Source organism: Triticum dicoccoides, chromosome 7A (genome assembly GCF_002162155.2).
Source record: "Triticum dicoccoides isolate Atlit2015 ecotype Zavitan chromosome 7A, WEW_v2.0, whole genome shotgun sequence".
Classification (NCBI taxonomy): Eukaryota; Viridiplantae; Streptophyta; class Magnoliopsida; order Poales; family Poaceae; genus Triticum; species Triticum dicoccoides.
In genome coordinates, this window is record NC_041392.1 from 254,993,628 (window position 1) to 255,008,138 (window position 14,511).

Here is a 14,511-nt window from a genome sequence, read left to right on the forward strand (position 1 = left end):
TGGACCACCTTTCATGATTGTGTTGGCTCAATGAAGGCTAGTTGATTGCTCCCCCATACTCCACTATGGATGAGTCACTCTTCGGCACACCTTCACAAGTCCATTGACACCACAATGGGAGGGAAGCTTCAAGTATGATCTCTTCGTGATGCTCCACTTGAACTTGCACACCGCAAACTTGATTTGATGTCATCCTCCATGGGCTGTACGTGATCTTCCTCTTGACGCAAGCCCATGGAAGAAAACCTAACCCCACATAGAACTCTCACAAAGACCATGGGTTAGTACACAAAGTGCAATGGACAATGCTTACCAAACCATGAGATCACTTGATCCCCCACTCACTATATCTTCTACACTTTGTGTGATTATCAACTTGAGTCACTCTTGACTTAGTCTTGATCAACCTTGATCCTTTCCAACTCTCTTCATTTGGATGATGCCTTGAAGCTTAGCATGAATGATCACACAATCTTCTTCTTGAAGACATGCTTGCAATAAGCTCAATTCTCACATGACCAATCTTTGGATAATTCCTTAATAGCACCTTGGTCAACACATAAACTCCTTGAAACCAACACATGGACTTCAAGAAATGCCTATGGACAAATCCTTCAAGTATAAATCAATGCAACCATTAGTCCTTAGAGAATGTCATCAATTACCAAAACCACACATGGGGGCACTGCATGTCCTTTCATCAAGGATTCAGTTAATCCCGTATGTAGTTCCATTTGTCCATCAGTATGTTACTTGCCCGAGATTCGATCGTCGGTATCTCCATACCTAGTTCAATCTCATTACCGGCAAGTCTCTTTACTCATTCCGTAATACAAGATCTCGTGGCTAACCCATTAGACACATTGCTTGCAAGCTTATTGTGATGTTGTATTACCAAGTAGGCCCTGAGATACCTCTCCGTCATACGAAGTGACAAATCCCAGTCTTGATCCATGCCAACCCAACAGACACCCTCGGATATACCTATAGAGCACCTTTATAGTCATCCAATTACGTTGCGATGTTTGGTACACACAAGGTACTCCTCCGGTGTCAGTGAGTTGCATGATCTCATGGTTATAGGAACATATACTTGACATGCAGAAAACGATAGCAATAAACTTGATACAATCATATGCCATGTTTATAGTTTGGGTCTTGTCCATCACATCATTCTCCTAATGATGTGACCTCATTATCAAATGACAACTCATGTCCATGGCTAGGAAACCATAGCCATCTTTGACCAACGAGCTAGTCCGGTAGAGGCTGACTAGGGACATCTTGTTGTCTATGTATCTACGCATGTATTTGAGTTTCCGATCAATACAATTCTAGCATGGATAATAAATGATTATCGTGAACAAGGAAATATGATAATAACCAATTTATTATTGCCTCTAGAGCATATTTCCAACATCCTCATCCTCATCCAAACGCCTGTCCCCATCTAGCCACCCCTGTGCTCCCCCGTCGGCGACAAAACCTAGCCACCACCATGGGCTTCTTCTCCGGCAAGAACAAGGGGAAGGCCATAGCCGGCCCTTCCCACACGCCTACCTCGCCTCCGCCGACATCTTCCCGCCGGCCTCGGTAGCGCATCAGCATCCCAGTGCACCAGGCGAAGTGGCACTAGGAGCACTGCATCTCCCTCCCATATCCCGGCGTGACGCTGCCACACAACTGGCACTTGGATCCGGAGAGGATCCCAGTGCCAGCGGCGCGCCGCTGTTGGCACGGGCAGACACGGAGGAGGTGCGACGCTGACGATAGCTGCTGACGCCAGAGCATCACCGCGAGCCCGCCTACGCAACTGACTCTCCCGCTTGGGAGGTCTGGTTCATGTTCGAGCATGAAGAGTCCATGAGGCGCGGCGTCCGCGACACACGGCATGGCTCCCCGCCGTTGTTCCTCGTCGTGCGTGACGAGGACCAGGAGGCGGAGGCCGCCTTCCAGGCGGCGCTGGCGGCTGCCATCCAGGAAAGCGAGGAGGACGAGCGGCGCAAGGCGAAGGAGGAGGCGGCGGCGTACCAAGCGTGCATGACAGAGGCCATGGCGCTCTCTGCTGCCGGCGATTGCGTCATGCCACCATTCTGGCCTCCGGCCTCTGTCAAGGCCGAGCCGGCGCCGACCCCCATCAAGCCGGAGAGCTACTCATGGAACGGGGTGGTGCGCAAGTGGGTCAGCGTGCCACCCATCTGGTTTGGGGCGACGCCGACGCATGAGCAGCTCTACCTCGAGCAATGGCGTCAGTAAAGGCTGGCCGAGTAGCGCTGCGAGGGTGAGTACCTTAAGCAGCTGGAGCGCGGAGGAGGAGCACCTTGCCTGCAGTGGCCCAGCCCAGCCAGTGGGGGTACAAACAGCGGCGTATGACATCGCTACAGCCTGGGCGACAACGTTCCCCTGGGCTGGCCCGATGCCGACGCTTATTGACCTCACCGACCCCGGCGACAACGACAAGGATGCCTAGGGCAGCGCGCCTCCTCGTAGTTTTTAGTTTTATTTAATGTTTTAATTAATGTATAAGTGGACTCATGGACTCTCGGCGACCTTTGTGGCCGGCATTAATGTTTAATTAACGTTTTTATTTTTCAAAATGTTTGCGATGTTTTTTTCATGCGACCTTAAAAATGGGTCGGACCAGCGTAGGGCGCAAGCGCCGACCCAAACGCGAAAGCGGACATGAGTGTCCGTCAGACCGACCCAAATGGACAAAAAGCGAATAAAATCATCGTTCGTTTAGGTCAGGCGCGTTAGAGTTGCTCCAAACCTATGATACACATTTTTGCGTACTCTCAAATATTTCTTTACAGAATCTGAGAGACTATGCAAAATAAGGCAAGGGCCTGAAAGGTTAGAGCATCTCCAGTCGCGCTCCCAAAAAATTCCCCAAGCCACTTTTTGGGCGCCGGCGGGCAAAAAACGCCCCACTCGGCCCCCCAGAAACCCGTTTTGTGCCGGATTTGGTGATATTTACTGCAGGCACACCCATCCCAGCCCCAGCCCCCTTGGGGGCAGCTGGGACGCCGTCATTTGATTTTTACATGCACATGCCCACTTGCCAGCCCCTCTCTCTCCTCTCATTTCTCTCTTTTCTCTCTCCTCTCTCCTCTCTTTTTCATTCCACCACCTACCGCACACAGCTGCCATGGCTCTCGTCCCGGAGCTCCCCATGGCGCGGCGCCCATGTCTCTCGTATAGGATGCAGCCCCGACGCCTCCCTCACCTGGGAGCTCGCGCAGCCGGAGCGGAGCACACATGGCCGAGGAGGGGCTCGCGTGCCTGACATGGAGTAGAGAGCGCACATGGCTGGGGCAGGGCTCACGCTCGCGCGGTCTGGGTGGTCGGGCGTGTCGTAGAGCTGCTCGCGTGGAGGAGGGAACTGGACGGAGGGCATGAGGACGGAGGGCTGGTGGTGCGCAGCCGTAAGGCCCGCGCCAAGGAGCGTGCGACGGACAGTGGCGGAGGGGCCGGTGAACGGGGCGTAGTACATGGGAGCTATGGCGGCCTCCGGGCCGTCCAAGCCGCCTCCCCCATAGCTTCGGTGACCGAAAGACTGGCATGTGCTACTCTCCTCCTCGTCATCCTCCGGGCTGCCGTGCCGGTCCTGGCAGCGCGCGCACGCGCATGGGAGGCTGATGCCGCTCATGCTCAGGTGGTCGTACTCGGGGGCGCGGTGGCTGCGACGACGGCCTTCCCGAAGAAACGGGGACACCGACGACAGCGTAGTCCCTAGCGACGGCGAGGAGGGAGGGGAGCAGGAGGAAGAGGTAGGCGGAGGGCGAGAACTTGGGGACGGGGAGCTGCGACTTGAGTGCCAGCACGTGCTCCAGCCAGTTGCACTTCCACATCCGGGCCACGTCCACGGCGAGCCAGCCGTTGCACTTGGCGGCCATCCGGTCGGCGCCGCGGGACACGAGCACCTGGCAGCACCGGACGCCGCGTAGTGCAGCGGCGTGCTCCCGGCGCCGATGGACGCCATGGGCACCGCGGCATTGGGCTGCGTCTGCGCGTCTAGGGACGCCCGCTCGTCGACCAGCAGGACAAGATGGCGGAGGGGCCGGTGAACGGGCGTCCTCGACGGTGTCGAGCTGCGGGGTGCTGCCAGACGTCCTCGAAATGCGTCTTGGGTGATGAGACGGTTGGGAAATTTTGCCTCCCCAAACCTAAAATTCCGCCGACCCGATTTCAAGCGGCAAAAAAAAGACATCATGGGGCGCCAACGAGTGGAGATGCTCTTAGGGTGTGTTTGGTTTCTCGTATTGCATCTGGTTCGCACCCGCCATGCAAATACTGGATGTTTGGCACCCTGCATGCTTAATTGGGCCTGGCCCGATGGATGCAAAAACGGCCTCGCAACCAGGCTAAGCGGAAACGCAGATTTCTTGCGTTTCTCGCGTGCAGGCTCGGTGGTTGGCTTTTCTTCCTATGCCCTCCGTCTCGCGTCCAGACCAAGCGCCGCCGCCGTCCGCCAGAGCATCTCGTCAAGCAACGGCCCGGCCCCCCATCAAGCGCCGCGTGGTGAGGTGAGCTCCGCTTCCACATCGCCCATCGTCGTCGTCAAGCCCCGTTGCCTCGTTTGCCTCCATCAAGCATCGTCGCCGCCGTCCATGGTCAAGCGCCGCCGCCACCGTCCTGGTCAAGCGCCGCCGCCACCGTCCTCGTTCGTCGTCCACGCCGGATCCAGTCATCTTGCGCCGCCCCACACCAGGTCTTGCCGCCGCACGCTGGGTCAGGCTGCCTCGCGCCGCCGCAAGCGAGATCCCATCGTCTGGAGCCGTCGAATGATCCCCGTTTCTCTCTGATTTCAGTGACATTCAGAAGAATCTGCACCTCGTACAACTATATGGTACAGTTTCACCAAACACCAATCTTGGTTCATTCTTGCATCGGCTCAACCAGGCCACACTCAGCCCGCATCCCCCGTGCAATGCAGTCTGAACGTATGAAATCACTAATTAAGGAGTACTCGTTGCAAAGAACACTCCACTTTTCCAGGTCGCGACAAGTGGCGCACATGTAGCACGCCACTTGTAGCAACCTGGGAGTTTTCCTTTTTTTCGTAGATCCGTTTATTCAAAACGTTTTATCTCTTAAACCGTGCATCCAAATCTCGAACCGTTTTCACCATTGGATTCCTCGCGTCGAGATCTTCAAAACTAGATCCCATGTTGATAGGTTTTGACGAACTTTTTTTCATGAAAAAACCGGGTGAAAAACCGAACCAGGAGCACGGTTTTTTCCCTTTCCGAAAGAGGCACGCTCGTGCCTCTCGCAAAATCACAACCGTACCTCTCGTGGAAGCAAAACCATGACTCTCATGTAAAAAAAAAACAGAAAACATGTTTTTTCCGTTTCCGAGAGGCACGGCCGTGACTCTCGCGAAAGCACAACCGTGCCTCTCGCGAAAGAAAAAAACCAGAAAACACGTATTTTTTCCCTTTCCGAGAGGCACGGCCGTGACTTTCGCGTAAGCATAACCGTGCCTCTCGCGGAAGCAAAACCGTGACTCTCACGAACAAAAACAACAGAAAACACGTTTTGTTTTTCCTTTTCTGAGAGGCACGGCCGTGACTCTCGCGAAAGCAAAACCGTGACTCTCGCGAAAGAAAAAAAACAGAAAAAAACGTTCCGAGAGGCACGGCCGTGACTCTCGCTAAAGCACAACCGTGCCTCTCGCGGAAGAAAAACCGTGACTTTCACGAAAAAAAAACACGTTTTTTCGCGAAAAAAAATTCAATTTTTTTATCGAGAAGCTAAGAAAGACCGGGAGAAAAACAAAACGTCAAAAAAACCCAGAAAAAAATCGTTTAAAAAGCCGAAAACGCGTGCGAAAAAAAATTCAAAGGGAGCGTCCAGAGCGCGACACGTGGCGAATGACTGAGAGCGTGCCAAGTGGCGCTGATCGTTGCGAGGCTGCCGAAGAAGCGCTCGTTAACTAGTTGCCCCCTGAACGTACCAGGAACCAAACACGCCCTTAATAAGGGTCTGTTTGGTTCGAATAAGTCACCTGACTTATAAGTCAGGTGACTTAAAATCAGTGACTTATAAGTCACGCCTGCTTGGTTATCACCTGATTTATAAGTCACATGAGCATACCTTTCTACCTTGTTTTTTTATGTAAAGGTGATGAGACCCATGCAAAAGGGATGACTTATAAGTTTTAAGTTGGGGTAGAGCAACTTATGACTTATAAATTGGGGTGATTTATAAGTTGAGTCGGTTTGACAAAATAAATCACTTTTTACATTTTTCGACTTATAAATTGATGACTTATTTAAAACCAAACAGAACCTAACCGATTGACTGCGCCGTCTCAGCCCACCGCCGTGCGGTCCCAGGACAAAATCTCCGCCGAGCAGAACAAGGAAGCGCGAAACGGAAAAAACCACGCGCGGTTCCGAACGAAGATGGCAACCGTCCCCCCGCTCGATCCGACTACTCGAATTCGGACGCGAAACTTAATTAGTCGACAAAGGTCGCGCGGCGCTCCGCGAAGGCGCGGCGGCAACCCCATCTACGCAGGCCGCCCGCCGCACTCCGATTTCAAGCAGGAATCACGGACCAGCCCGATCCCCCCGCCCATAGAAACTATCCCTCCACGCATCGCCTCATCTGACCACCTCGCCGCAAACCAAGATCCGCATCTACGGATTAGGGTTTACTACGATTGGTATTTGGTGAGCAGCTTCGAAAGGGGATGGGCACGGTTGGCGCTTGGAGGCGAGCACAGGATGGTTCCGTCATTACCGGTGAAGCCGTCGTGGACCTGGATCGATCTCCCATCGCCGGTGATGGCGGCGGCGGCGGCCAGCACGAGGCCCCGGACACGGCGGGCACGCGGGCCTCGCCCATTGACGTCGAAGCGCTAGGCGACGAGGTGCGTTTGCTCTCTGCCCCCTTGTTTCAATCACCATGATTTTATTTTGACATTGAGATGATGTTTTGTTTTAATAGGGGAGGTCGAGAGCTAAGATAAAGCGCCGTGCGGTTGTTGTGGATCTGGAGGCGGATGCTGATCAGGAAGGTGAGTTTACTGCTGATCTCAAGTAGTTTAATACTGCGAGTGCTAAATTGCAAATCATGGGTTAGTAGTTACCGCAGAAATTGAGTACTTGGTTCAATTTACTTCTACCTTTTATGTTCATGTTCCGGTTGGCGCATATTTCTTCTTTGGGATAAGTGTGAAACTGAACTTCAGATTTTTATTCCACATGCTCTGTGTTTTATTCCACATGCTCTGTAGTTTATTGTTACAGCAAACTTCAGTCTAATGGAGGCATAAATAAGATGTCATAAATATTAGACTGATAAAGACGTTTATTTGGGCAGCATCTGATCCCATGTTTTCCTTGCGACTAAAGATTATGTTTTCCTTGCGACTAAAGATTATGTTTTCCTTGCGACTAAAGGTTGTGGTGATGCAAGAACATTTAGCTGTCTCAGTGGGAACAAAAGGCGGAAGGTTCCACCTGTTATATGCCTTTCTCCGGACAGGGAAGAAAGATCCAGCAATCAGGTTTTAATTTTCTTCTTTTGTTTTGTGAATTAAAGTTTTTATGCTTTACAGATTACCACAATAAGCGTATGTATTATTTTCTCAAGGTATATGGCATCTATCTTTGTCCACTAAACTTAAGCAAACCGGTAGAGTGGAACATCTATAATTATGCTACATCTGTGCCGTGCTTTGCTCTCTCTTTCTCTCTTTTCAGAATATTCAGGTGGGCACTGTGCAATGCACTAGAGTGTACATATATATTTCCATGTATTTGTTGAGCAGAAATGGAACCAGTGACATGAAACTTTGATCCATACCCAACATCTTCTGAACACTGCACTACTAATATTACATGCTCTCAATTGATAATTTTGAACCTGTACCTTCAATTTTGTTTTGAAACACCGCATCCTTATTTCTGGTTGAATTGTGATTCTTTTGTGCTGTACATGGGCTATGTCGTAGGCTCACCCTTTCTAACCTTCACAGCAAAACAGCACGGTGCGAGTCAGTAGACCAACTGCCAATGCTTCTCCAAAGGAACCGACGTTCACTTGCCCGGTGTGCCTGAACAAGATGGAGCTGCCGTCCGCTACGAGCTGTGGCCATGTCTTCTGTGAGAAGTGCATCAAGGCGGCCATCAAGGCCCAGAAGAAATGCCCTACTTGTAGGAAGAGGCTAGGGCCGAAGAGCTACCGTCGAGTTTACCTCCCTGCAACTGCTGATCAAGTCTGAGCTTAAAGTCCTCCATTTTTTTCATACAGTACTATCTTGGCGGCAAACAGCTTAGGATGGTGCGCAATCAAGAAGTTAGAGCCGCTGCCTTTTGCAAGTATTTCATGAACTTCATAGCGTGTGACTTGTATTCTGGAACAGGTCGGTGACTATAGATAGAGAGTGATGCTCTGGTCGGTTGTGTGCATCGGTCGATGCACCACCTGGGGCGCTACCTTAGTTTTCTTCTAAGAGATACTGCTTGATGATCTTGACTTGAGATCATGGTTCTTGGATTTGCATATGTCCTTCTGAAGTGTGGTGCAATAGTAGGTTTTGCATTTTCTGTGTCTGGCATAATTTTCTTGGGTGACAATGACGCATCAGTGTCCTTTCTCCATTCCATGCACATAAACAGCCAGCATGCAAGTTTCGGATCAAACGGTAGATCTCCTGAAAAACGAAGAGGAATTTTGGACTTGTCCCTATGTTGATGTCGCAACAGCCGGCTAACCCAATTCTCTGAAGTGATGGGAGGTTCTGACCCTTAGAAAATGGCTGAACCCTTACCCTTCATTGGCCGATCAGATTCGCCCGAACTGTTGACGAACATGTCATCGCTCTCGCACCAGCAAGGATTGCTTCTTTTGACGAAACATCTTTCAGAGAAGCTCCACTAGCCTGTGTTTCTTACTTTATTTATTATTCCTCCTTACTTAATCCTTTAGGTCTTCTTTTTCTTTCAGTATCGCTATCCGGGGGGAAGGGCGGGGAATAGCATAATATACTCCAGCACATGACAGTATTCCTCTTTTTCACCCCAAAAAAGGATCTTCAATCAGGAGAGCGCCCCGTGCCCGGAGCAGATGCCGAAATGGGCTTCGATTGGACCTGCCTTGATTTGGACACCCACCATGTGTTGAATGGAAGCAGATCGAGATTTCGATCATCATGACCGCATGAGCCTGAAACCTCAAGGTTCGTTCATGGGAATCATGGCGCCTCACTCAAGAACCTTCCATGCATCATGTACGCAGGCGGTCAGGCCCACTCCCCGGGCCGGGCTACCCACTGTATTGTGGGCCTCGGTCATGTGAGCCTGGCCCGGGGGCCACCTGCCGCCGGTTGACGACGTACCGCCCCTGTCATCACTCGTCACCGAATGCTTCAGGTTTGTGCGTGAGATCAGTCGATTCCTCGGGCGCGCGCCAAAGTATGGCGTGGATTACCTTCATTTGCTCTCGGCGTGATGACGGAAGTATGGTCGGCGTGGACATGGGGCGCAGCAGCACCCAACAATGTCGAACGGGTCATTTTCTTATAGCGATTTTTGAAAGAAGAAGAAGCTTCAGTGTTCTCGCTGTTGCGCTTTTGTGCGCTCTAGAGTCTAGACCATAGTAATGGCTCAGTGCTCATGGTTGGCAGCATTTCAGGACACGAATTGTTCTTTTTTACGGGCAAGAAGACAAGCACTTTAACTCTGTTCGGAGATGTAAACTTTGGAAGCGTTCCTACTCTCCTGAAGGAGAGCGGTGTTGGGTATATATTGATTAGTGACAGGAAAAGCCCCTGCCGTGGCGTACAAGTTTCAGCCGATCGCTTGGATGCAGCTATCGATGAGGAGACCGAGATACAGAAGGAGTCTAAGATAGATAAGGGAGGGAATAGAGATAAGTCATGTTTAGATTACAATAAGATTAAACTGAATATTCTAACACCCTCCCTTAATCTAAACTATCTTAGATTTAAATTTCTTTTGAACTCCTCAAATGGCCTGGATGGAAGAGCCTTAGTAAATCCGTCTGCCAACTGATCCTTGGATGGAATGAAACATATCTCCAACTTCTTGTCTGCTACTCTTTCTCGTACAAAATGAAAATCAATCTCAATGTGTTTGGTTCTAGCATGAAAGATAGGATTGGCAGACAAATAAGTTGCTCCTAAATTATCACACCATAAACAAGACACACGATGTTGCTTAATCCCTAATTCTGTAAGTAAGGATTCCACCCAAATGATCTCTACAGTTGCGTTTGCCAACGATTTGTATTCAGCCTCTGTACTCGACCTTGATACAGTTGCCTGCTTTCTGGCACTCCAAGAAATAAGATTAGATCCAAAAAATACTGCAAAGCCTCCTGTTGATTTTCTATCATCACTGCAGCCGGCCCAATCAGCATCAGAAAAAGCACTAACAAGAGTTGAATTAGAGCGTCTAAACGGAAGACCCAGACTTGCAGTATGCTTTATGTATCTTACAATCCTTTTAACAGTTGTCCAGTGTGCAGTAGTAGGTGCATGCAAATACTAACAAACCTTATTAATAGCAAATGATATATCTGGCCTTGTCAATGTCAAATGTTGCAAAGCTCTAACAGTACTCCTGTATCTTGTGCTTTCTTCTTCTTTAAGAGGTTCACCTTCAAAAGCTGAAAGTTTCTCTGAAGAAGATAACAGTGTAGGTGACGGCTTACAGTCCTTCATTCCCATCCGAGTTACAAGTTCAGTAGCATATTTTTCTTGATTCAATACTATGCCATCTCGAATCTTCTTAACTTCAATACCCAGGAAGAAGTGTAGATCACCAACATCCTTAAGAGCAAATTCTGAACTTAGATCACGCAGAAGAGCATTAGTGGCATTTTGTGAAGAACTTGCAACTATAATATCATCAACGTAAATCAGCACAAATATAACTGTGGTTGCCTTATTATAAAAGAAAAGTGATGTATCAGCCTTGGATGCAACAAAACCAAGACGCCTTAACTGAGAGCTTAACCTTGAGTACCATGCTCTTAGTGCTTGTTTCAGGTCATAAAGAGCTTTGTCAAGCTTGCACACATAGTGAGGTGTTTTCTTATTTTCATACCCAGGTGGTTGTCTCATGTAAACCTCCTCTTCCAGAACACCATGCAAAAACACATTCTGAACATCTAGCTGCCTTAAACTCCATCCTCTGGACACAACAATAGCTAGTACAAGTCTGATAGTTGCAGCTTTAACAACAGGTCTGAAAGTATCTTCATAGTCTAAACCATAACGTTGTTTAAAACCTTTTGCAACTAGACGTGCCTTATACCTATCAATTGAGCCATCCGCCCTTTTTTGATTCTGTAAACCCACTTACAATCAATGATATTTTTACCTCTCTGTTCTGGTACAAGATGCCAAGTCTTGTTTCTCATAAGCGCGGAGTACTCTTCATCCATTGCATTTTTCCACTTTGGATCTCCAAGTGCAACCTCTAAATTTGTTGGCTCTCCTGCGATACACAACATGCCATACGGTACGGTACCATCAGTTCTAATTTTTGGATTTTTTATACCTTTCCGTAGTCGGATTGTAACACGTGAGACAACAGTTGGTTGAGGTTGAACATGACGTGTAGGTTGTTGCACAGGAGATGATGCGGAAGATCTGGGCACAAAAGATCCCGACAGAGCATTTGACCCGCTTTGCACAACGGATCCAGGCCCAAAGCTAGTAGCATGTGGTGTGGCCGAAGATGTTGCTTCTTCAAAACTGGTGGCCATAGAAGATCCTGGATTCTCCTCTGTCTGCACCTGCATGTAGCGCGTGAGGCGCAGCGGCCTCGAGCCAGCCACTGTCGCGCCCGTCCCTGTCGTTTCTGCATGCCCGCGCGTGGGGCGCGGAACTAGCGCTGCATCGGGTGACGTGGCGCCCATTCGTTGGATGGACCGGCTTCTGGCCAGCACATGCTCCTAGGCAGATCCCCGCGCGCGATCCGAGAGCTCCTGACGCACAGGAGTTCTAGGTGACACTGGATTCTCCTCGTGTCCAGCGCCAGCGTCTTCTTCCTCCAATGCATGAAATATATCATCGTTTTCAGCCAAAATTTGATCATTATGTGCACCGTTTTCCTCTGCGTTTTCTCCATGACCCTGCACAGGCAAAGACACAGTACCGGCACTAGTAGAATTATCATTTTGGTCAGTACAATTGTCGCCCCCATGATCAAAATCTCGGAGAGTGGGTGGAAGAAGAAGGATTTCTTTTCTAAGAAGGGCTCCGACATTAGGATGAAGTGATGCAAAGGGAAAAGCAGACTCGTCAAAAACGACATCACGAGATATGTAAACCATGCCAGTAGAAATATCTAGGCATTTGACTCCTTTGTGAATTGGGCTATACCCAAGAAAAGCACATTGCTTTGAACGGAAGGCAAGTTTGCGTGTATTGTAGGGTCTAAGGTTGGGCCAGCATGCACAACCAAACACACGAAGAGATTTATAATCAGGAGTAGTACCATAGAGTCGTGTGATAGGAGTTTCAAACTTGATGACTTTACTAGGGAGCAAGTTTATGAGATATGTGGCAGTCAAAAATGCTTCATCCCAGAAATTTAGTGGCATGGATGCATTTGCTAGTAGGGCTAGCCCTACCTCAACAACATGATGATGCTTTCTTTCTGCAGAGCCATTCTGTTGGTGGGCATGTGGACATGAAACATGATGCGAGATGCCAAGTTGCTGAAAGAAAGAATTGAGTTTCTTGTATTCACCACCCTAGTCAGTTTGCATGTCAATGATCTTAGTGTTCAGTTGTCTTTCAACAAGATTTTGAAAATTCTTGAAAACTTGAAACACTTCAGATCGTTTCTTAAGAAGATAGATCCAAGTAAATTTGCTATAGTCATCAATAAAGCTTACACAATATAGGTGTCTACCAACTAAAACAGGAGCTGGCCCCCAAACATCCGAGAATACAAGTTGTAAGGGTGCAGTGGAAATACTGGTAGAGATAGGATATGGTAGCTGATGACTTTTAGCTTGCTGACATGGATCACAAACTGACTCAATGCTAGACTCAAAAACATGGGGAAGCTTATTTCTGCTAAGAACAAGTTTAACTATAACTGATGAAGGATGACCTAATCTACTATGCCACTTTGCAGAAGACGGCTTGATGGCGACAAAAGCTTGCTTATTTGAAGACGACGATGACGATGATGATATAAGTGGGTAAAGACCACCCACACACTTGCCCCTAAGAAGTATTCTCCTCGTGTCCAAGTCCTTAACCAAAAAGAAGTAAGGATAAAATTCAATGAGAACACGATTATCAAGAGTAAACCTATGAACTGAGACAAGATTTTTTGAAGTTTCAGGAACATATAGAATCCTATTTAGATGCAAATTTTTCATGGGGTTTTGACAACTGAACGACCAACATGAGTAATTTTCATACCAGAACCGCTTACGGTGTGAACTTGGTCCTGTCCATGGTATTTGTCCCTGATGGTTAGCTTGTCCAGCTCTCCCGTGATATGGTTTGTTGCTCCGGTGTCTGCGTACCAGTTGGTGTCGATGCCATAGCCGTTGGTGAGAACATTTACCTCCTTCTCTTCATAGTCATCTTCCTCATAGCGATCCCAACAAGCACGGGCACCTCCTGCATGAAACTTGTAACATATCTGACACTCAGGATAATCTCGAGGTGGTTGTTGACGTTGCTGTTGCTGCTGTTGTGGACGGCCTTGATAGCTTCTACCACCGTTGCCTGTAGAGGGAGAAGGGGGGCGCCTTCCTCGGCCACGCCCTCTGTGGCCGCGTCCACGGCCTCGGTTCTTGAACTGGCCACACCCCCTGTACACCACATTGGCTGAGGAGTTGAAGCCCCCATCTGGGCCATCGCCAAGCATCTCTACCCGCTGATCAAAAGCAGAAATCTGGGCGAAGAGATCATCCACGGTGATGGCAGATTTGACAGCGCCAATTGCTGCTACAACCGGATCATAGTCTCGGTCAAGGCCCGCAAGAACGTAGTCCACCATCTCAGGGTCACTAACCGGGCGACCTGCTGCTGCAAGCTCATCCCCGAGGTTCTTCATCTTGGCGATGTAGGTGCTGCCGGACATGGTGCCCTTCTTCGTGTTGGCAATGGCGATCCGTAGATTCGTAATTCTGGATTGTGACTGCGATGCAAAGATAGTAGTAATTGCAGTACATAGATCATATGTGTTTTCCTTATCAATGACGTGAGCAAGGATCTCCTTGGATAGTGAATTCAACAGATAGATTAGGACCTGTTGATCCTTCGACAACCATGGCCCGTACAGTGGATTTGGTACTACAGCTGTTGTCTTGTCCGACTGCTGCTGCTCCACCGTTGTTGGGGGCGCGGCGTCGCTTCCATCGAGAAGCCCTGTAACCTGCGCTCCTCGCAGGCCGGGCATCACCTGAGCTTTCCACAAGAGGAAGTTCCCCTTTGTCAACTTCTCGGACGGAGGAGGACCGAGGTTGAGGACGACCGTAGCCGAGGTGGAAGACATAGCG

The 14,511-nt window shown here is 49.3% G+C and overlaps 1 protein-coding gene across 1 annotated transcript; it reads left to right on the forward strand.

Annotated features, from left to right (window-relative positions):
* The first annotated feature begins 6,380 nt into the window (after positions 1-6,380).
* LOC119331880 (E3 ubiquitin-protein ligase RNF4-like) lies at positions 6,381-8,575 on the forward strand. The gene is made up of 4 exons (XM_037605058.1): positions 6,381-6,880; positions 6,958-7,027; positions 7,413-7,519; positions 7,991-8,575. Exons 1-4 carry the CDS (start codon positions 6,701-6,703, stop codon positions 8,234-8,236), a joined length of 603 nt encoding a protein of 200 aa, XP_037460955.1. The 5' UTR covers positions 6,381-6,700; the 3' UTR covers positions 8,237-8,575.
* The last annotated feature ends 5,936 nt before the right edge of the window (positions 8,576-14,511 follow it).

Excerpts from the sequence above, each read along its gene's own strand:
- LOC119331880 (XM_037605058.1), top strand. The coding sequence starts at position 6,701 with ATGGGCACGGTTGGCGCTTGGAGGCGAGCACAGGATGGTTCCGTCATT. Across the intron at positions 6,881-6,957 it reads TCGAAGCGCTAGGCGACGAG|GGGAGGTCGAGAGCTAAGAT; the intron begins GTGCGTTTGCTC and ends TTGTTTTAATAG. Across the intron at positions 7,520-7,990 it reads AAGAAAGATCCAGCAATCAG|CAAAACAGCACGGTGCGAGT; the intron begins GTTTTAATTTTC and ends TAACCTTCACAG.